Source organism: Hyla sarda, chromosome 12 (genome assembly GCF_029499605.1).
Source record: "Hyla sarda isolate aHylSar1 chromosome 12, aHylSar1.hap1, whole genome shotgun sequence".
NCBI classification, from domain to species: domain Eukaryota; kingdom Metazoa; phylum Chordata; class Amphibia; order Anura; family Hylidae; genus Hyla; species Hyla sarda.
Window position 1 is genome coordinate 13,982,581 of NC_079200.1, and position 22,217 is coordinate 14,004,797.

Sequence of the window (22,217 nt, forward strand, 5' to 3'; positions counted from 1 at the left end):
CCCATAAAGGGATACTTCAGCGCTTAGACATCTTATCCCCTATCCAAAGGATAGGGGATAAGATGCCCGATCACGGGGTTCCCGCCGCACCCCGTTAGAATCAGTCCCCGGAGCGTGTTCACGCTCCGGGGACTGATTCTAACGGGGTGCGGCGTGCAAGATCACGGGGGTCACCAGCGGCGGGACCCCTGCGATCAGGCATCTTATCCCCTATCCTTTGGATAGGGGATAAGATGTCAAAGCGCTGGAGTACCCCTTTAACTTACAATGGCCTCAACATACTGTAATGGATAAGCTAAAATGGCTATTTTGAATATGCTTGCTAAAATAACCACTCACTAGCTCACTCCCCCCCCCTCCCATCGTGCTTGAAACAACGGCCCTGATTTACTACTGTATACCCGACATGTTTTGTTGGGTTGTGCGCCAGAAATTCTGTCTCATTACGCCAGAATTCTGTCTGCGCCAGAAATAAATAAATAAATTAAAAAAACGACCAACTCTCCATTTTACTGAGAAAACCCCGAAAAGGGGGCGTGTCTGTCTGGAAAAGGGGGCGTGTCCACATAAAATGGGCGTGTTCCCGTCATTTTCACGAAAGCCCTTCATATAGCACTATGACAGAGGGGTCACGAACTCTGTAATTTTTTCATCCCCTGAACAGGTCTTGTTTATGAGCTTTTTGCAGCTTAAACTCAATACCTGATGAAGCCATGAACAAGGGTATTGTGTCTAGAGAAAAGCAGATGGGACACTTCTCTCCACCATGGCCCCTTCCTTATAATGCTGGACAACCCATTTAAAGGGGAACTCCGGCATCAGACATCTTAACCCCTATCCTATCGTGCAGGGGGTCGACGCGCCCCATTCCTGTCAGGAGTCGGGGCCCTGTACTGGAGATCAGATACTGGAGATTTTTTTTTATCTGAAAAAAGGAAAAAATGGGTGTCCGTGATTTTTATTATGCGTCACTTTGAAATTTTTTAAAACTATGTTTTTTTTAATTACTTTTTAGTTCCCCGAGAAAACTTGCCCATGCAATTGCTTGTACAGTACACTGCAATACTAATGTATTGCAGAGTGCTGTCACTTTACCTTTCTAATATTAAAGGGTGTGAACATGAGCACAAAGTTCACCAGTCACAATGATAACCAAATGGCTACTATAATAGGTTGGGGAATGTTCTGAGGCCAAAAGTGACTGGCATGTGTAATCAAATCTAGATGCCACGGGTGCTAATGAACGTAGCATCAAGGCGGTCAAACACTTGACCTATCTTGAACCTCAGCCATGGACACTTTGTATACATCCTTGACAGACTAGTAACATACATGTACATCATGGACTGTAAAGGGGTTGGAGTGGTTATCCAAAGAGACAATTATCATCTATTCACAGGATAGGTGATTACTGGGACCCCCAATGACCACAAGGATACGTCTTCCATTTGGATGGAGCGGTGGTCGAGCATGCGGGCTGCCAATCCACTCAGTCTTTGAGGGATTGTTGGAGATAGATGAGCACAATGCTTAGCTATCTCCATCAGTCCAATGGAGATTGAACCAAGTGGCAGCGTACATGTTCCACTGCTCCATTCATGTGGTATCATGATCAATGGGGTTTGCAGCAATTATACACAATCTTGTGGATAGGTGATAAGTCTATCTTGGGGACAATCTTTTAAGACAATCTAATTTAAAGGGGTTATCCAACATAAGGTGACTTTAGTCATTAAGTGTCACACAGTAATGAAGATGCCTACCAAGGATCTGTGCTTGTGTTGGTGGTAAATAGCCGTGTCCCGTGTCCACCCCATTACACTGCTGACTTGTTTTTGGGAACTGGATACTTCTTGTTTCTGTGGCCTCCCTCAGACTACAATCCCCAGGATCCTGTGTTTCAAGGTGGGAGGTGGTTTATTTCCCTCCCAAACATTGGTCGCCGCACCCATTGCAGCACAGCACAACCTGACACACAAGCTGTGGATCTGTGTGATGTTGAATGCACGCACATGTGCACCATTAACGCCAATAGGGGGCCGGCTTCACACACAACAGACGAAGCAGCCAAGCCCCCTTTCAGCACATGACTTGTGATGTATTGTCTTGGGCCGCACAGCAAGCTGGGAAAGGTCAAAGACAACACTCATTTTGTAGGCTACAGAAAATGAACTTCCGGGGAAAAAAAAAGACAAATAAATTCGATACCAGCCACCAAACACAAGTAAGTGAAGTTTAATAGTTACGAGACTAACTTTGCTGCCCCTGTCTTACATTCAATGAACCAAAAATACTGGACTACCCAAAAAGGTCTCGCTCAATATTGTTGAGTTCTAAAAAAAAACAGCCCAAAACTATCTGACCATAAGAACCAATCACAGCTTAGCTTTCCCATAAGAACCAATCCCAGAAATCTGAGCCATTATCATACTAATAAATTAACTTATTTTTAGTGAAGACGACATTTGACCCAATGTTTTACAAGGTAAATACCAATGAATGTTAATCGCTAAATAAAATTCTAATTCAGTGGAAATGAGAACACGATGATGAATTATTTATCATTATTCTGACTGATGAGCGGACATTGCTGGAATAAATGGGCAGATTGGGTATAACAAATGTAAATAGAAGGGGCCGAGGTCACGAGTGTGTGACAAATGGACGGATTTATAGCACATGGATGGGGGTGTAAATAGGAGGCATTTTGGGGGTTCAACAGCCACAAACAAGACAATCTGCCAGAACGTGACTGGATGATGGATATAAGAAGAATAGATTGTAGAGGAAATCACAGAATATTAGTTATATTTATAGTTTCCACATTTTTTATTTGGTTACAATGGTGTTTCCATTCCATTTAACGTATTGGTCCCGGGCCCCATTTGGCCTCTTTACAGACAAAAACAGCCAAATTATTTCAATAGAAGTTGTGAAAAGGTCATAACCCTGCTGTTCGGTTTACCGTATTTTTTGCCGTATAAGACGCACTTTTTCCTCCCCAAAACTGGGGGGGAAAAAGCCGATGCGTCTTATACGGCGAATACACCCCTATCGCGGCGGTCCCTGCGGCCATCAACGGCCGGGACCCGCGGCTAATACAGGACATCACCGATCGCGGTGATGCCCTGTATTAATCCTTCAGACGTGACGATCAAAGCTGACCGCTGCGTCTGAAGGGAAAGTGACACTAACCCGGCTGTTCAGCGATTTCACCGCGGCGTCCCGAACAGCCCGACTGAATAGCCGGGTTAGTGCTTGCAGGACACCGGGAGGGACCTTACCTGCCTCCTCGGTGTCTTCTCCGTTCAGGGATCCCCTGTATGGCCGGCGCTCTCCTTCCTCGTCATCACATCGTCGCGTACGTGCGTCGGCGTGCGTAACGACGTGATGGCGGCGACGGAGAGCGAGGATACCCGGCCGGCAGCAGAGACGTTCCGGAGCGACGGGGACACGGCGACAGCGATGGAGCGACATCCAGGGCAGCGGTGACGGGTCCGGAGCGGCGGGGACACGTGAGTATTACCTCCTATGCAGTGGTCATCAATCTGCGGACCTCCAGATGTTGCAAAACTACAACTCCCAGCATGCCCGGACAGCCAACGGCTGTCCGGGCATGCTGAGAGTTGTAGTTTTGCAACATCTGGAGGTCCGCAGGTTGAAGACCACTATTGGGTTCAAAATCTTTATATTTTTAGATTTTGCACCTATAAATTTGGTGCGTCTTATACGCCGGTGCGTCCTATAGGGCGGAAAATATGGTACATAAATCCAAGAGTTATGTGAACAGTGTACATCTAGGGGATACACCATTTTTGCGCAACTCCAATGGAAGCCAATGGGAGTTTGGCAAATTGCTCAAAGGGGTACTCCGCTAGAAAACATTTTTTATTTATTTTTTTATAATTTTGTAATTTACTTCTATTTAAAAATATTAATCCTTCCAGTTCTTATCAGCTGCTGTATGCTCCACAGGAAATTGTGTAGTTCTTTCCAGTCTGTCTACAGTGCTCTCTGATGACACCTCTGTCCATTTTAGGAACTGTCCATGGTAGGAGCAAATCCACATAGTAAACCTATCCTACTTTAGACAGTTTCTAAAGTGAACAGTGGTGTCAGCAGAGAGCAGTGTGGTCAGACAGAAAGGAAATTCAAAAAGAAAAGAACTTCCTGTGAAGCATACAGCAGCTGATAAGTACTGGATGGATTAAGAATCTTTAATATAAGTAATTTACAAATCAGTTTAACTTTCTGGCACCAGTTGATTTAAAAAAAAAATAATTTTACACCGGAGTACCCCTTTAGGATTTGTTCACACACTATTTGTTTTTGCGGGTTTTCCGCTGCGTATTTGAAAGGGGGCGGGCTCTTCTCGGCTGTCCACAGCAGATTTTCCACTGAGTTATTTATGCTGCGGAAAATACGCCGCAAGCCCCATTGAAGTCAGTAGTGACTGCGGCGGACTTTCCGCAGCGTAAATTCCGCCGCAGAAAATCTGCTACGGACAGCCGAGAAGAACCCGCCCACTTTCAAATACGCAGCGGAAAACCCGGAAGAACAAATACCGTGTGAACACACCCTTAAAGGGGAATTCCGGCCAAAAACGTCTTATCCAAAGCATATGGGGATAAGATGTCTGATCGCGGGGGCCCCGCTGCTGGGACCCCACGTGATCTCCGTGCAGCACCTGCATTTTATGTGGGGCTGCAACTCCAGTCTCGGAGACCTCTGTGTTTCCGACACTGTAGAGGTTATGTCATGCCACGCCCCCCTCCATTCATGTCACGCCCCCTTCCATAGACATGAATGGAGGGGGCGTGGTATGATGTCCGAGGGATCATGGCGTAACGTCACGTCTCCAGTCCCGGAAACACAGAGGTTTCCAAGACTGGAGCTGCAGCCCGGATAGAACGCGTTTGCGGCCAGGATACCCATTTAATTTGATTGCTTATGGTGTTTTCAGTTCCTCAACCACCTCGGGGGGAGCAGGGGAGCCCCTGATTGCAAGGTAGGTGGAGGTCCCAGACGTGAGTCCCGCATTTAGAGGACATTCATGGCATAAATGTCTCAGATGGGAATACCCCTTTAATTCCACCAGACACATTGGACCCTGGTAATTGTCCGATCGGCTTTTTATTTTTTTTGAGCCGATCGGACCCAAAAACGTGTCGGATGCAAATGGGTACTACCGGGTCTTGACAGACCGCATTCACTTGCATGGGGTCCGTTGGTGACCCGGTAATTTTACAGGATTTTTGTGGAGGAAAAAAATAGAGCTTGCACTATTTTTTTCTCCGCTAAACTCGACGGCAATGTGAACGAGGCCTAAGTCATGTGCACAGGGGTTGTCCCTTACCCATTAGCAGTGGCTGGTTTTGTAGCTCAGCCCTTTTTTCTCGACTGGAGATGAGGAACAATATCAGATACAGAAATACAATATCAGGAGTGGTGATGGTTGTGGACAGAAAGACTATTTTCTTCAATCCATCAACCCCTTTAAACAAATCGCCCAAGAAAAAAACAAACAGAATGGCTCAGGGTGGCATGAAAACAAAAAAGAAGTCATACCCACCAGGCCTGATCCTCCCACGGTTGTCATCCTGATGCTCCCAGTCCCTGCTGTTAACTGCCGCTTCCTGTGACAGTCCTTGGCCTCAACCTGTGATTGGTGGAGCTGGAAGCTCCTTTGAGAGTTGTTGTGTTACAGGAACCAGGATCTACCGTTCAGTGGAGGGACAGGGAGCATCGGATCGCCCCCATCATGATAAACCACCCCCTGCCTTTATTTTTATAATTTTTTTAGTTTTCTACCTTGATATTGCTCTGTATTTTCTGCTCAGTCTAAGTCAGATTCACAGACTGGGAAGGGGGCGTTCCCCAGCAGGCGTGACATCATCTGAAGCCATACAGGGGAGAACTTCCTCCCTCACTCTGCTACACACAGCCAGAGCAGTTCAGTGTGAGATGAGCTATGATTGGCTAAGGCTGCACACACACACACACACACACACCCTCAGCACTCCAGGCTGCAGCTTCCTAATTTTGGACTTCTGCCAGGCCAGCAGGAGTCCAAAGTCTGTGCAAGAGATGGGGGGGGGGGGGGGGGGTGGGGTGGGGAATGTGTTCTGGACAAGTGGAGAGACAACTAGTGGCAGCTTTTTTAACCTCTTCAGGACATAGGGCGTATGGATACGCCCTGAATCCCGAGTCCTTAAGGACCGAGGGCGTATCCATACGCCCGTGGGAATTCCGGCCCCCACCGCTAGCCGGTTGGGGACCGGAGCCGGATGCCTGCTGAAATCGTTCAGCAGGCATCCCGGCATATCGCCCAGGGGGGTCATTATGCCCCCCCATGTCGGCGATCGCCGCAGATCGCTGGACAATTCAGTCCAGTGATCTGCGGCGATTCCGGGTCAATCGGGTCTCCAGTGACCCGATGACCCGGAATTACTGGCTGTTCGGGGCCGTCAGAGACGGCCCCGAACAGCCAGAGCCTGCAGGGGTGAGGTGGCACTGGTGCCACCTCACGATCGCCCTGATTCGTCCAATCAGGGCGCCTGCTGCGGGTGTCACTCCCGCACCCGCTCCGCCCCTCTTCCGGAGGACGTGAGCGGGTGCGGGAAGACGACCCCGGGTGCTGGGGACCCCGATCCCCGGCGCCCCTGTTGGGATCGGGGCCCCAGGAGCAGCTGCAGCGGCGAGGGACAACGAGGGACTGACCTGCAGCGTCTGGATCGTTGGAGGTGAGTGACAGCCTCCTGCTGTTGCTTAGCAACAGCTCCCAGCATGCAAAAAGGGCATGCTGGGAGCTGTAGTTATGCAACAGCAGGAGGCAGACCACCACAACTCCCAGCATTCCCTTATGGGCATGCTGGGACTTATGGTTTTGCAACAGCTGGAGGCACATTCTTTCTATGGAAAAGTGTACCTTCAGCTGTTGTCTAACTACAACTCCCAGCTTGCACAAACAGCTAAAGTGCATGCTGGAAGTTGTAGTGGTGCATCTGCTGGTTGCATAACTACAACTCCCAGCATGCCCGTTGGCTGTCGGTGACTGCTGAGAGTTGTAGTTTTGCAACAGCTGAAGGCACACTGGTTGTGAAACTCAAGAGTTTTTTTTTACCTAACTCAGTGTTTCACGACCGGTGTGCCTCCAGCTGTTGCAAACTACAACTCTCAGCAGTCACCGTACACCATGCACCGTACATGCTGGGAGTTGTAGTTTTGCAACAGCTGGAGGCACACTGGTTGTGAAACACTGAGTTAGGTCACAAACTCAGTGATACATAACCAGTGTGCCTACAGTTGTTGCAAAACTGCAACTCTCAGCAGTCACCGACAGCCAACGGGCATGCTGGGAGTTGTAGTTATGCAACAGCTGGATGTCCCCCCCAATGTGAATGTACAGGGTACACTCACATGGGCGGAGGATTACAGTAAGTATCTGGCTGCAAATTTGAGCTGCCGCAAACTTTCTGCTGCAGCTCAAATTGCCAGCGAGAAACTACTGTGAACCCCCGCCCGTGCGACTGTACCCTAAAAACACTACACTACACTAACAAAAAATAAAATAAAAAGTAAAAAGCACTACATATACACATACCCCTACACAGCCCCCCTCCCCTCCCCAATAAAAATGAAAAACGTCTGGTACGCCACTGTTTCCAGAACGGAGCCTCCAGCTGTTGCAAAACAACTCCCAGTATTGTCGGACAGCCGTTGACTGTCCAGGCATGCTGGGAGTTTTGCAACAGCTGGAGGCACCCTGTTTGGGAATCACTGGCGTAGAATACCCCTATGTCCACCCCTATGCAATCCCTAATTTAGGCCTCAAATGCGCATGGCGCTCTCACTTTGGAGCCCTGTCGTATTTCAAGGCAACAGTTTAGGGTCACATATGGGGTATCTCCGTACTCGGGAGAAATTGTGTTACAAATTTTGGGGGGTATTTTCTGCTTTTACCCTTTTTAAAAATGTAAAATTTTGGGGAAAACAAGCATTTTAGGTGAAAAAAAAATTTTTTTTTTACATATGCAAAAGTCGTGAAACACCTGTGGGGTATAAAGGTTCACTTAACCCCTTGTTACGTTCCCCGAGGGGTCTAGTTTCCAAAATGGTATGCCATGTGGGTTTTTTTTTGCTATCCTGGCACCATAGGGGCTTCCTAAATGCGGCATGCCCCCAGAGAAAAATTTGCGTTCAAAAAGCCAAATGTGACTCCTTCTCTTCCGAGACCTGTAGTGCGCCAGCAGAGCACTTTTCACCCCCATATGGGGTGTTTTCTGAATCGGGAGAAATTGGGCTTCAAATTTTTAGGGGTATTTTCTGCTATTACCCTTTTTAAAAATAAAATTTTTTTGGGAAAACAAGCATTTTAGGTAAAATTTTTTTTTTTTTTTTTTACATTTGCAAAAGTCGTGAAACACCTGTGGGGTATTAAGGTTCACTTTATCCCATGTTACATTCCCCGAGGGGTCTAGTTTCCAAAATGGTACGCCATGTGTTTTTTTTTTTGCTGTTCTGGCACCATAAGGGCTTCCTAAAGGTAACATGCCCCCCAAAAACCATTTCAGAAAAACGTACTCTCCAAAATCCCCTTGTCGCTCCTTCCCTTCTGAGCCCTCTACTGCGCCCGCCGAACACTTTACATAGACATATGAGGTATGTGCTTACTCGAGAGAAATTGGGCTACAAATACAAGTAAAAATTTTGTCCTTTTACCCCTTGTAAAAATTCAAAAATTGGGTCTACAAGAACATGTGAGTGTAAAAAATGAAGATTGTGAATTTTCTCCTTCACTTTGCTGCTATTCGTGTGAAACACCTAAAGGGTTAAAACGCTGACTGAATGTCATTTTGAATACTTTGGGGGGTGTAGTTTTTATAATGGGGTCATTTATGGGGTATTTCTAATATGAAGACCCTTCAAATCCACTTCAAACCTGAACTGGTCCCTGAAAAATACTGAGTTTGAAAATTTTGTGAAAAATCGGAAAATTGCTGCTGACCGTTGAAGCCCTCTGGTGTCTTCCAAAAGTAAAAACATGTCAATTTTATGATGCAAACATAAAGTAGACATATTGTATATGTGAACCAAAAAAAAAATGTATTCGTAATATCCATTTTCCTTACAAGCAGAGAGCTTCAAAGTTAGAAAAATGCTAAATTTTCAAATTTTTCATCAAATTTACATATTTTTCACCAAGAAAGGATGCAAGTATCGACAAAAATTTACCACTATGTTAAAGTAGAATATGTCACGAAAAAACAATCTCGGAATCAGAATGATAACTAAAAGCATTCCAGAGTTATTAATGTTTAAAGTGACAGTGGTCAGATGTGCAAAAAACGCTCCGGTCCTTAAGGCCAAAATGGGCTCCGTCCTGAAGGGGTTAAACACAAATATAACACAGAAAACTTCATTTTAAAAAAAAATAATAATAAAGTACATTAGAAAGATTTTTTTTATTTACCATAAGGAGTGCAATGGCAAAAATTAGTTTTAATGACAGTGCCCATTTAATGCCACCCAAAATAATTAAAATTTTAATTTTTTTTCTGGGTCTTGACAACCCCTTCAATTGTTCAATCTCTGGATCAGCAGTCTTCAAACTGTGGCCCTTCAGCTGTTGCTAAACTACAACTCCCAGCATGCCCGGACAGCCAACGGCTGTCCGGGCATGCTGGGAATTGTAGTTTTGCAACATCTGGAGGGCCACAGTTTGAAGACCACTGCTCTGGATCTTCAGTGACCTCAGATCTACATGCAGGCAACACAGATACAGACAGTGGTTTAAAGGGCTACTCCGCTGCCCCAGCGTTCAGAACATTTTGCTTCGAACGCTGGGTGTGGGTGGCGGGGTCATGATGTCATGCCACACCCCCTCAATGTAAGTTTATGGGAGGGGGCGTGACAACCGCCACGCCCCCTCCCATAGACTTACATTGAGGGGGTGTGGCCTGACATCACAAGAGGCATGGCCGTGATGTCACGGCCCCCGCCTCCCTTACCAGAGATTGCGGGAGTCCCAGCGGCGGGACCCCCCGTGATCAGACATCTTATCCCCTATCCTTTGTATAGAGGATAAGATGTCTAGGGGCGGAGTACCCCTTTAATAAACTTCCAAATTGTAGACATTCCCATAGACGACAATCGAAATAATAGATTTGCATTGCGGCTGCTGAAGCGTTCGTAGTTTGGATGTAGAAAGACCATCAGGAGCTTCGTATATTCCGCAGCTTCGGGCAGGAAATTCACAATGTTTGTTTTTGTAAAAATTGTGCCTCGCACCGTAATAAAATTTTAGCCAACGAAAAATACAAGATCTAAAATAATTTCCAGGGTCCCCGAACTGAATTGACAGATGATGTTCGCCCTGACCGAATCAATCTGTCACACGACTGCCTTGCAGCTGTTGCGGCTTTTCCATTACTGCTTACTACGCGCATATTACATTATATTGTTGGCAGCTGTCATAATGCTCAAAACATTCGCTTTCCTGGGTTCCCTAATCTAATTAACTCATTTTCTGCCAGAAAGTTCTGGGGCTCAGGACAATGTTAAAATAACTAAGCTGTAAATGATCATTAGCCGCTATGTCAGAATGATTGTCTTAATGAGTCCTTAGAATAATGATCTATGGAAAGAAATTATATATAATTATAATATATATATATATATATATATATATATATATATATATATATAGATGGATAGATAGATAGATGTGTGTGTATATACATATATATAAAATTAATAAAAAAGAAAAACAATTAGGTCTGAGACTGATAGCCTATATACAATTAAACATTATACCCTCACCTATCCAATGTTTCTTTGGGGGGGGGGTCCTGTTTTAGAAGCTGATCAGGCCCCACCCCTTTAGAGCTCTAGACCAGTGGTCTTCAACCTGCGGACCTCCAGATGTTGCAAAACTACAACTCCCAGCATGCCCGGACAGCCGTTGGCTGTCCGGGCATGCTGGGAGTTGTAGTTTTGCAACATCTGGAGGTCCGCAGGTTGAAGACCACTGCTCTAGACTATGGCCCTTAGTCCCGCTCTCGCTGAATTTCTGACCATTACCACCCACTCTCGCAAGGTGTGTGTGCAATCCCGCCTACTCCTGCACACTTCTGTCACAGATTTTAGAGATACCCCCGTTGTGCCAGTTTATCACCCCCCCTGTGCTATTTCATCGCACCCCTGAGGCTTTTTCATTACCCCCATGCAGGGGCGGACTGACAACACTCAGAGCCCCAGGACCAAAAAAAAGCAAGGGCCCCCTGCGATGCTCCACCGCTGGTCACACTTCTGCTCCTATTCTACCCAAATCCCTGCACCAGCCCTACACACAAAATAAACTAAATGTTATATATATAAGAAATACTTTAAGGTAGGTAATATAGTTTTCCATGACCAATAATACCAGTATACAAGGAGTTAATATATACCACCCACATAATAACTGGATAATACCGCCATACTGTACTGAATAAAACCACTATACACAGACCAGTATACTATACAGGATCTGTATACAATATAAGTGATTATATACAGGACCATATGGCGGTAGATATCAGCTGTACACAGGATCTGCAGACCATAAGTTACAGGTAGGTAATGTCCCCAGGAGGTAGTGGCCCCCTAGTAGATCATGCCCCCAGGTAGCTAATGTCTCCCAGGTAGGTAGTCATGCCCCCTGTAGGTAAATCCCCCAGATAGCTGCCCCTTGCATGAAAAGCCCCTATGTAGGTAGTAGGTAGCCCTCATATTAGTTTGTCCCCATATTAGCTAAACAGGAACATAGTAGATAGTCCCTCACATTAGTTGTAGGCAGCAGAGTTCCCCCACAGTAGGGTGTAGGCAGCAGAGTTCCCTCACAGTAGGTGTAGGCAGTAGAGTTCCCCCCATTAGGTGTAGGCAGCAGAGTTCCCCCACAGTAGGGTGTAGACAGCAGAGTTCCCACACAGTAGGTGTAGGCAGCAGAGTTCCCCCACAGTAGGTGTAGGCAGCAGAGTTTCCGCACAGTAGGTTTAGGCAGCGGAGTTTCTCCCCCTCCCCTCAGTAGGTGTAGGCAGCAGAGTTCCCCCCCCCAGTAGGTGTAGGCAGCAAAGTTATTCTCCCTCCCCCCCCCCCCCCCAGTAGGTGTAGGCAGCAGTGTTTTCCATCCCCCAGTAGGTGTAGGCAGCAGAGTTTTTCACCCCCCCCCCCCCCCCAGTAGGTGTGGGCAGCAAAGTTCCTCCCCAGTAGGTGTAGGCAGCAGAGTTTCCACCCCCTCCCCATAGGGGGCTATAACACTGCACACACTGATCTTTTACATTGATCATTATTATCCCATAGGGGACTATAACACTGCACACACTGATCTCTTACATTGATCATTGTTATCCCATAGGAGGCTATAACACTGCACACACTGATCTTTTACATTGATCATTGTTATCCCATAGGATAATATAGATCAATGATTCTTCCGCTTGACTGCTCATGCCTGGATCTCAGGCACTGAGCAGTCATTCGGCGATCGTACAGCATGGAGGAAGATAGGGATCCTCCTGCTATCTTACAGCTGGTCGGAATGCCGCAATTTCATTGCGGCGATCCCGAACAGCTCCCCGAGCTAACCGACATTGGTTTTCTATCACTTTAGACGCAGCGTTCAACTTTGAGCGCCTTGTCTAAAGGGTTAATAGCGATCAGTGCCGCGCGCTATTAGACACGGGTCCCGGACGTTGCTAGGTGCTCGGCCCGACCCGCTATGACGCCGGGCCACGCAGTGGCACCGTGTTATAGAATGGGAGCCGACCCATGACGTACATGTATGGGTCGGGAAAGGGTTAAAATGAAAGAAGCGATCTGATTGGTTGCTATGGGAAATTGGGCAACTTTTCCTTTGCACAGGTTTCGATAAATCTCCCTCTAAGGCTTAGTTCACACAGACCCGTCCCGTTCTTCTCCCATCAAAAATAAAAACGGATAAAAAAAAAGGGGGCAATAACGATGCAAATGGATGTTATCCGTTTGTATCCCTTTGGATCCATTATTGTTCAGTTAATAAACAAAAAAAATTAGATAATTTAATTATATATTTAAGTAAAAACGGATCAAAAAAACGGATTGAAAAAAACGGATGCAAACGGATGACATTAAAGGCTCATCCGTTTTCCATAGACTTCAATGTTAAATTTACTCTAGCCGTTTATTCTTCCGTTTTTTATTTGACGGAAGAAAAAAATTCAGCATGTGCCGTTTTTTCTGCCGTCAAAGAAAACGTAAATTAGTGCAGACGGGTGAAAACCTTTGTAAAATGGATTGTAAAAAAAAAAATCCCATTGACATGAATGGGATTTTTTTTAAACTGTTTTTAATCCGTTTACAGCCTGCACGAACGGAAGCGAAACGGGGATAAAAAAAACGGGGACAGAGACGACCGCGTGAACGCACCCTAGTGTTCAGTTGCGATTTACCGAAACACGTCCTCCGTCTATGGGAGATTTTCCCACCCAGCGTCCCTCCAGCTGTTGCAAAACTACAACTCTAAGCATGCCCGGACAGCCAACGGCTGTCCGGGCATGCTGGGAGTTGTAGTTTTGCAACAGCTGGAGGCACACTGTTTGGGGAACACTGGTCTAGGTCGTTGTTGTTGGTGGGGCTCCTAGGGGGGAGATTTATCAAAACCTGTCAAGAGGAAAAGTTGCCCGGTTGCCCCTAGCAACCAATCAGATCGCTGCTTTCGTTTTTAACAAGGCCTCTGCAAAATGAAAGAAGCGATCTGATTGGTTGCTACGGGCAACCTGGCAACAGGTTTTGATAAATCTCCCCCCAAGTTCCTGATGTGATTTGGCTGACTGACCCATCATGAACGCCGACTTTACAAGATGGATTCCGCATCGACCTATTTACGTTTCCATCTATACGCTCGTCATAACAGGCACCATGACACATACAGGAAACCCAATAAATTGTTGGTAAATGTATTAAAAAAAACAACCTACCCGCTCTCACCCGGGACAGGTGGCACTGGTAGTGGTGGGCGTCCCATTTTTTCTTCAGGATGCCGTTTTGCCTGTGGTTGGCGACTATGAGGGGGAACGCCAAATAATCGACGGTGTTCATCCTGTTTCTCGGTGACAGGTAAGAAGCGAGCAGCTGATTCCACGGGGCAGCGTCGCACGACTATACTCGGAGGGGTTGCCGTGGCAACGTGTACAGTGACATCAAGGATGCGGGGCAAGGCAAGTACGACTGCACAGTGCAGAGCATGTAATGGGGGCGACCGGGCAGGATGGGGGGGGGGGGGGGGGTTGGTGCATATGACATCAAAAATGCACAAATCCTTAATTAGCAACAATAAATAAATAATGATTAAAAAAAAATTATTTTCATAATCGATTATTTGGCCGATTATTTCTTCGATTTAATATGTCTATCTATCTATCTATCTATCTATCTATATATATATATATATATATATATATATATGAAAATAGGGGTCCAGGGAAGAGTTAATGGAAGGATGGTTGGCCAATTAGTTGGGCAATTATTTATTTGATTTAATATGTATATATAAATGGGGGTCCAGGGAAGAGTTAACGGAAGGATGGGAGGGGACAGGGGGGAACGGTTTCCATTATCGACTTGTATTGATTGTATTGATTAATTGTTGCAGCACTAATAAAATGTGAGTCTGAACCAGTGTTTCCCAACCAGGGTGCCTCCAGCTGTTGCAAAACTATAACTTCCAGCATGCCCGGACAGCCTCCAAAATATGATGAAAAAATTTAAAATTGTGCATTTTTCTAACTTTGAAGCTCTCTGCTTATAAGGAAAATTTATATTCCAAATAAATGATATATTGATTCACAAATACAATATGTCTACTTTGTGTTTGCATCATAAAATTGATGAGTTTTTACTTTCGGAAGACACCAGAGGGCATCAAAGTTCAGCAGCAATTTTCCAATTTTTCACAAAATTTTCAAAATAAGAATTTTTCAGGGACCAGTTCAGTTTTGAAGTGGATTTGAAGGGTCTTCATATAAGAAATACCCCATTATAAAAACTGCACCCCTCAAAGTATTCCAAATGACATTCAGTCAGCGTTTTAACCCTTTAGGTGTTTCATAGGAATAGCAGCAAAGTGAAGGAGAAAATTCAAAATCTTCATTTTTTACACTTGCATGTTCTTGTAGACCCAGTTTTTGAATTGTTTACAAGGGGTAATAGGAGAAAAAGCCCCCCAAAATTTGTAACTGAATTTCTCTCGAGTAAGGAAATACCTCATATGTCTATGTCAAGTGTTCGGGGGAAGGAGCAACAATGGGATTTTGGAGAGTGAATTTAGCTGAAATGGTTTTTGGGGGGCATGTCGCATTTAGGAAGCCCCTATGGTGCCAGAACAGCAGAAAACCCCCACATGGCATACCATTTTGGAAACTACACCCCTCAAGAAATGTAACAAGGGGTACAGTGAGCCTTAACACCTCACATGTGTTTGACGACTTTTTGGTAAAGTTGGATGTGTAAATGAAAAAAAAAATGTTCTCACTAAAATGCTGGTTTTTCTCCAAATTTTAAATTTTTACAAGGGGTAATAGGAGAAAATGACCCCCAAAATCTGTAACCCCATTTCTTCTGAGTATGGAAATACCCAATGTGTGGACGTCAAGTGCTCTGCTGGTGCACTACAATGCTTAGAAGAGGAGGAGCGCCATTGAGCTTTTGGAGACAGAATTTGTTTGGAATGGCAGTCAGGGGCCATGTGCGTTTACAAAGCCCCCCGTGGTGCCAGAACAGTGGACCCCCCCCCCCCCCCACATGTGACCCCATTTTGGAAACTACACCCCTCACAGAATTTAGTTAGGGGTACAGTGAGTATTTACACCCCACTGGCATTTGACAGATCTTTGGAACAGTGGGCTGTGCAAATGAAAAATTACATTTTTCATTTTCACGGACCACTGTTTTAAAAATCTGTCAGACACCTGTGGGGCGTAAATGCTCACTGTACCCCTTATTACATTACATGAGGGGTGTAGTTTCCAAAATGGGGTCACATGTAGGTATTTCTTTTTTTGCGTTTATGCCAGAACCGCTGTAAAATCAGCCCCCCCTGTGCAAATCACAAATTTAGGCCTCAAATGTACATAGTGCACTCTCACTCCTGAGCCTTGTTGTACGCCCGCAGAGCATTTTACGCCCACATATGGGGTATTTCTGTACTCAGGAGAAATTGTGTTACAAATTGGTGCAAGTCACCAATTTAGGCTTCAAATGTACATAGTGCGCTCTCACTCCTGAGCCTTGTTGTACGCCCGCAGAGCATTTTACGCCCAAATATGGGGTATTTCTGTACTCAGGAGAAATTGTGTTACAAATTGGTGCAAGTCACCAATTTAGGCTTCAAATGTACATAGTGCGCTCTCACTCCTGAGCCTTGTTGTGCCCCCGCCGAGCATTTTATGCCCACATATGGGGTATTTCTGTACTCAGGAGAAATTGCGTTGAAAATTTTGGGGGTCTTTTTTTTCCTTTTAACGCTTGTGAAAATAAAAAGTATGGGGCAACACCAGCATGTTAGTGTAAATTTTTTTTTATTTTTTTTACACTAACAAGCTGGTCTAGCCCCAACTTTTCCTTTTCATAAGGGGTAAAAGGAGAAAAAGCCCCCAACATTTGTAACACAATTTCTCCCAAGTACGGAGATACCCCACATGTGGCCCTAAACTGTTTCCTTGAAATACGACAGGGCTCCGAAGTGAGAGAGCGCCATGCGCATTTGATGACTAAATTGGGGATTGCATAGGAGTGGACATAGGGGTATTCTACGCCAGTGATTCCCAAACAGGGGGCCTTCAGCTGCTGCTGTATAGTGGTCTCAAACCGTAGCCCTCCAGATGTTGCTAGGCAACTCACTGGCTTCTTTATGATCCAGGGAGCCAGCCGCACATCACCACCTGCCGATCACCATGGCACGCAGCCTCCACAGATCGGTAAGTGACCTTCGTAAAAATGAGTGATGTCATTACAAAGCTATATGGCTATTAGAAGACAAGGAGAGAAAAACGAATGTGCAAAAAAAATTTTTAATCCTGAAGTGCATAAGAGATTAAAGTGTACGCGTCTTTAGCAAAAACTTTTTATATAATGTATCTAATATCATAATTTCTATTGTATATTTTCTAATATACATTGGTTAAAAATGTGTATATTTTTGTGTGGAAAAAATTCTGTCCCTGCAGCTATTGTCTGTGTGTCTCTGTGAGGAGTCCAAAAACTGCAGGCTCCTGGCTTGTCCTCAGTGTACAGAGCCCTGCTTGTCCTCAGTGTACAGAGCCCTGCTTGTCCTCAGTGTACAGAGCCCTGCTTGTCCTCAGTGTACAGAGCCCTGCTTGTCCTCGGTGTACAGAGCTCTGCTTGTCCTCGGTGTACAGAGCTCTGCTTGTCCTCAGTGTACAGAGCTCTGCTTGTCCTCAGTGTACAGAGCCCTGCTTGTCCTCAGTGTACAGAACCCCGCTTGTCCTCAGTGTACGGAGCCCCGCTTGTCCTCAGTGTACAGAGCTCTGCTTGTCCTCAGTGTACAGAGCTCTGCTTGTCCTCAGTGTACAGAACCCTGCTTGTCCTCAGTGTACAGAACCCCTGCTTGTCCTCAGTGTACAGAGCCCTGCTTGTCCTCGGTGTACAGAGCCCTGCTAGTCCTCAGTGTACAGAGCCCTGCTAGTCCTCGGTGTACAGAACCCCTGCTTGTCCTCAGTGTACAGAACCCCTGCTTGTCCTCAGTGTACAGAACCCCTGCTTGTCCTCGGTGTACAGAACCCCTGCTTGTCCTCAGTGTACAGAGCCCTGCTTGTCCTCAGTGTACAGAGCCCTGCTTGTCCTCAGTGTACAGAGCCCTGCTTGTCCTCGGTGTACAGAGCCCTGCTTGTCCTCGGTGTACAGAGCCCTGCTTGTCCTCGGTGTACAGAGCCCTGCTTGTCCTCGGTGTACAGAGCCCTGCTTGTCCTCGGTGTACAGAGCCCTGCTTGTCCTCGGTGTACAGAGCCCTGCTTGTCCTCGGTGTACAGAGCCCTGCTTGTCCTCGGTGTACAGAGCCCTGCTTGTCCTCGGTGTACAGAGCCCTGCTAGTCCTCGGTGTACAGAGCTCTGCTTGTCCTCAGTGTACAGAGCTCTGCTTGTCCTCAGTGTACAGAACCCCGCTTGTCCTCAGTGTACGGATTCCTGCTTGTCCTCAGTGTACGGATTCCTGCTTGTCCTCAGTGTACAGAGCCCTGCTTGTCCTCAGTGTACAGAGCCCTGCTTGTCCTCAGTGTACAGAGCCCTGCTTGTCCTCAGTGTACAGAACCCCTGCTTGTCCTCAGTGTACAGAGCCCTGCTTGTCCTCAGTGTACAGAGCCCTGCTTGTCCTCAGTGTACAGAGCCCTGCTTGTCCTCGGTGTACAGAGCCCTGCTTGTCCTCGGTGTACAGAGCCCTGCTTGTCCTCGGTGTACAGAGCCCTGCTCCTCCAAAGCAGCGTAAATGTAAGCAAGTCATGACCTGGCTTACAAAATTTGCTTTGGAGAGCCGAGACCACAGCTCCTGCTGGAAATATGAAATCATGTGTCACGAAATCACGTGAAACTACACTGTAACTTCATATTTCCCGGCCTGAGCTGTAAATGTCTGAGACCGACCGGCCAATTACAGCTCAGGCCGGGAAATATGAAGTTACAGTGTAGTTTCATATTCCTTGCAGCCGGACAGCTCCACTCCCCGGCCACCCGCCCATAACTACCAGCTGTTGTAACTACAACTCCCAGCATGTCCTCACAGGGCATGCTGGGAGTTGTACCCCTGCACCGGCTAACCGACAGGTGGGAGATCTGGAGAGGGGGCTGCTGCAACGTTGAAAAGATAGGCGGCGGTGAGGGGAGCGTTGCGTTGGCAATTGGCAGGGGGGTGTTGGTAATAAGCAGGGGGGTCCTCTCCCCGGCCACCTGCCCACAACTACCAGCCATTGCAACTACAACCCCCAGCATGTCCTCACTGGGAGTAGGGGAAGGAGAAAAAGGTATATTATAATTTCGTCTTATACGGCGAATACACACCTATCGCAGCGGTCCCTGCGGCCATCAACGACCGGGACCCGCAGTTAATACAGGACATCACCGATCGCGGTGATGCCCTGTATTAACCCTTCAGATGCAGCAATCAAAGCTGACCGCCGTGTCTGAAGCGAAAGTGACACTAATCCGGCTGCTCAGTCGGGCTGTTCGGGACCGTTGCGGTGAAATCACGGTGTCCCGAACAGCTTACAGGACACCGGGAGGGAACGTACCTGCCTCCTCGGTGTCTGCTCCGTGCCGGGATCCCCTGCATGACGGCGCTCTCCTTCGACGTCATCACATCGTTGCACACGCCGTCCCGTCATCCAATGGGAGTAGCGTCGTGATGACGGCGACGGAAAGCGTGAATCCCGTGGAAGAAGACGTCCGGAGCGACGGGGACACCACGGGGACACTGCGACAGCGATGGAGCGACATCCAGGGCAGCGGTGACGGGTCCGGAGCGGCAACGACACGTGAGTATTACCTCCTATCCAGTGGTCTTCAACCTGCGGACCTCCAGATGTTGCAAAACTACAACTCCCAGCATGCCCACTGTTGGGTGCAGAATCTTTTTTTTTCTAGATTTTGCACCTTTAAAATTGGGTGCGTCCTATAGGGCGAAAAATACGGTACACATTTTTTTTTTTTGTTTCGCTGTAGATCTTGTCAGTAAAAAAGATGGGATGATCCCGCACTCACCGCGTCCATCGCTGGGTTAAAGAAGGCACATGGAAGGAACGAGGATGGAAAGGTAGACGGGGGCTCAGAGGCAAACACCGGTGGTTTTGTGCTAATTAGCACTTTTTCAGCCCGGAAGAAGTGCTACCAGTGTTTGCCTCTGAGTCCCCGTCTACCTTTCCACCCTCGTTCCTTCCATGTGCCTTCTTTGATCCAGCGATGGACGCGGTGAGTGCGGGATCATCCCATCTTCTTTACTGCCATTTTCCATGCTTCATCTTCTGATTAGAGATGAGCGAACTTACAGTAAATTCGATTCGTCACGAACTTCTCGGCTCGGCAGTTGATGACTTTTCCTGCATAAATTACTTCAGCTTTCCGTTGCTCCGGTGGGCTGGAAAAGGTGGATACATTCCTAGGAAAGAGTCTCCTAGGACTGTATCCACCTTTTCCAGCCCACGGGAGCACCTGAAAGATGAACTAATTTATGCAGGAAAAGTCATCAACTGCCGAGCCGAGAAGTTCGTGACGAATCGAATTTACTGTAAGTTCGCTCATCTCTACATTCACATTTTACTAGTGAACTGTGCCTCCTGTTTCTTCCTTACTTGGAAATTATTAATGTCATTACAAAGTAAAATTGGTGGTGCAAAAAAAAAAAACTCTTTTAGAGCAGAAAGGCCACAGAGGAGGTGGTGTTACAAAGTGTTGTTTTGAAGTCATTTAAAGGGGTACTCCGCTGCTCAGCATTTGGAACAAACTGTTCGGAAGGCTGGAGCCGGGAGCTCGTGACGTCATAGCCCCGTCCCCTAAATGCAAGTCTATAGGAGGGGGCCTGACACGCCCCCTCCCATAGACTTGCAATGAGGGGGCGGGGTGTGACATCATGAGGAGGTGGGGCTATGACATCAAGAGCTCCCGGCGCCGGCTCCAGCATTTGGAACAGTTTGTTCCAAACGCTGAGCAGCGGAGTACCCCTTTAATGGTTTTTGTGTGCTAAATAAATAGTATTCAAAAGCTATTTCTTGTTTTTTTGCTTATGTGAGCAAAATTTATCAACCCCCTGTGATAGTTTGATAAATATGTCACACATGAGCAAAACCAAAGCAACGTTGATAAATGTCCCCATATAACTTTTTATGAGTAAAGGATAAAGCTTAATGTTCCTAATGACAGGGACGTGAGTGGTGTTTTTTTTTTTATGGGGCCTGCTATAGAGGCAATTGTGATGTCCCAGTACGGGATATGCTCCTACAGTCCTGTCAGGTTGAGTCCTTGTACGTCCTCAGGGCTCTCCTGCAGTGTTCCCCCATAATGGAGGAGATTTATCAAAACCTGTGCAAAGGAAAAGTGGCCCAGTTGCCCATAGCAACCAATCAGATCGCTGCTTTCATTTTGCACAGGCCTTGTTATAAATGAAAGAAGCGATCTGAATGGTTGCTATGGGCAACTGGGCCACTTTTCCTCTGGACGGGTTTTGATAAATCTTACCCAATGGGGGAGATTTATCAAAGCCTGTGCAGAGGAAGAGTGGTGCAGCTGCCCATAGCAACCAATCAGATTGCTTCTTTCATTTTCCACAGGCCTCTAAAGAGGCCTGTGGAAAATGAAAGAAGCAATCTGATTGGTTGCTATGGGCAACTGCACCACTCTTCCTCTGCACAGGTTTTGATAAATCTCCCCCAATGTGTATAAGTTATGTACTAAGGGCGAAGGACCTTTGATATGGTCACATGGGTGTTAGTCACATGATAAGGGTTGTCACATGTTTAAGTCATATTTTTTGTTACCCAGAGGGCACCGGGTGACCAGATAACCCGCAGCTAGCCTATAGGCTCCTTGTTCAGCCCCCCTTTATAAGAGGGGGAGGTATTACAATCTCTTTTCTTTCACGCTCTTAGATCTTGAGGTCATGTCCAGTCCAGACGTCTCAGGGTCAGTGTCCAGCACATCTGGAGGCCTCAAGCCTAAATTACAGCCACAAGTCAGTAAGTCATCTCTGTCTGCTGTCACTACCTACAGTCAAATCAAGTCAGTTATAGTCAGTGTGGCTGTGCTAGAGTCTGTCGAGTCACTGCAAGTCCCAGCAAGCTGCGAGGTCCCCTGTGTTACTGGTCATCTCTCTGGGAACTTTACTACCCTATAAAGACTGTTAGACCTATTCAACCTCAGTAAAAGCTACCGGTAACCTTAACGTGCCCTTGGACTATTATTTACCCCTGCCTAACCTAGGACTAACGGGATTACCTTCGGGTGGTTACTGGCGTCACGAACACAAAGGGGTTAACACCATCTGCCCCTACACCTCACCTCACACCCCGTGGCTCACCACACAATGTATGCCTGCTATATGGGGGCCATGTATGTGGAGGGGGCCTACTATATGGGGGCAATGTATATAAGAAGGCCTTCTATATGGGGGGGGGCAATGTATATAAGAAGGCCTTCTATAT

General features: G+C 46.7%; 1 protein-coding gene across 4 annotated transcripts in view; it reads right to left on the reverse strand.

The window, feature by feature from the left end:
• The window catches only part of CFAP97D1 (CFAP97 domain containing 1), a 106,144-nt gene that overhangs the window by 67,152 nt on the left and 16,775 nt on the right, over nucleotides 1-22,217 (reverse strand). Inside the window, exon 1 of one of the 4 annotated variants that reach the window (XM_056548695.1) lies at nucleotides 13,998-14,256. The exons of 2 other annotated variants lie outside the window; for them this stretch is intronic. In XM_056548695.1, the coding sequence (XP_056404670.1) occupies nucleotides 13,998-14,118 (121 nt within the window). In that variant the 5' untranslated portion in view covers nucleotides 14,119-14,256. Of the gene's footprint in view, nucleotides 1-13,997; nucleotides 14,257-22,217 lie in introns of those variants that run through there. One more of the 4 variants, XM_056548698.1, reaches the window with a different exon arrangement.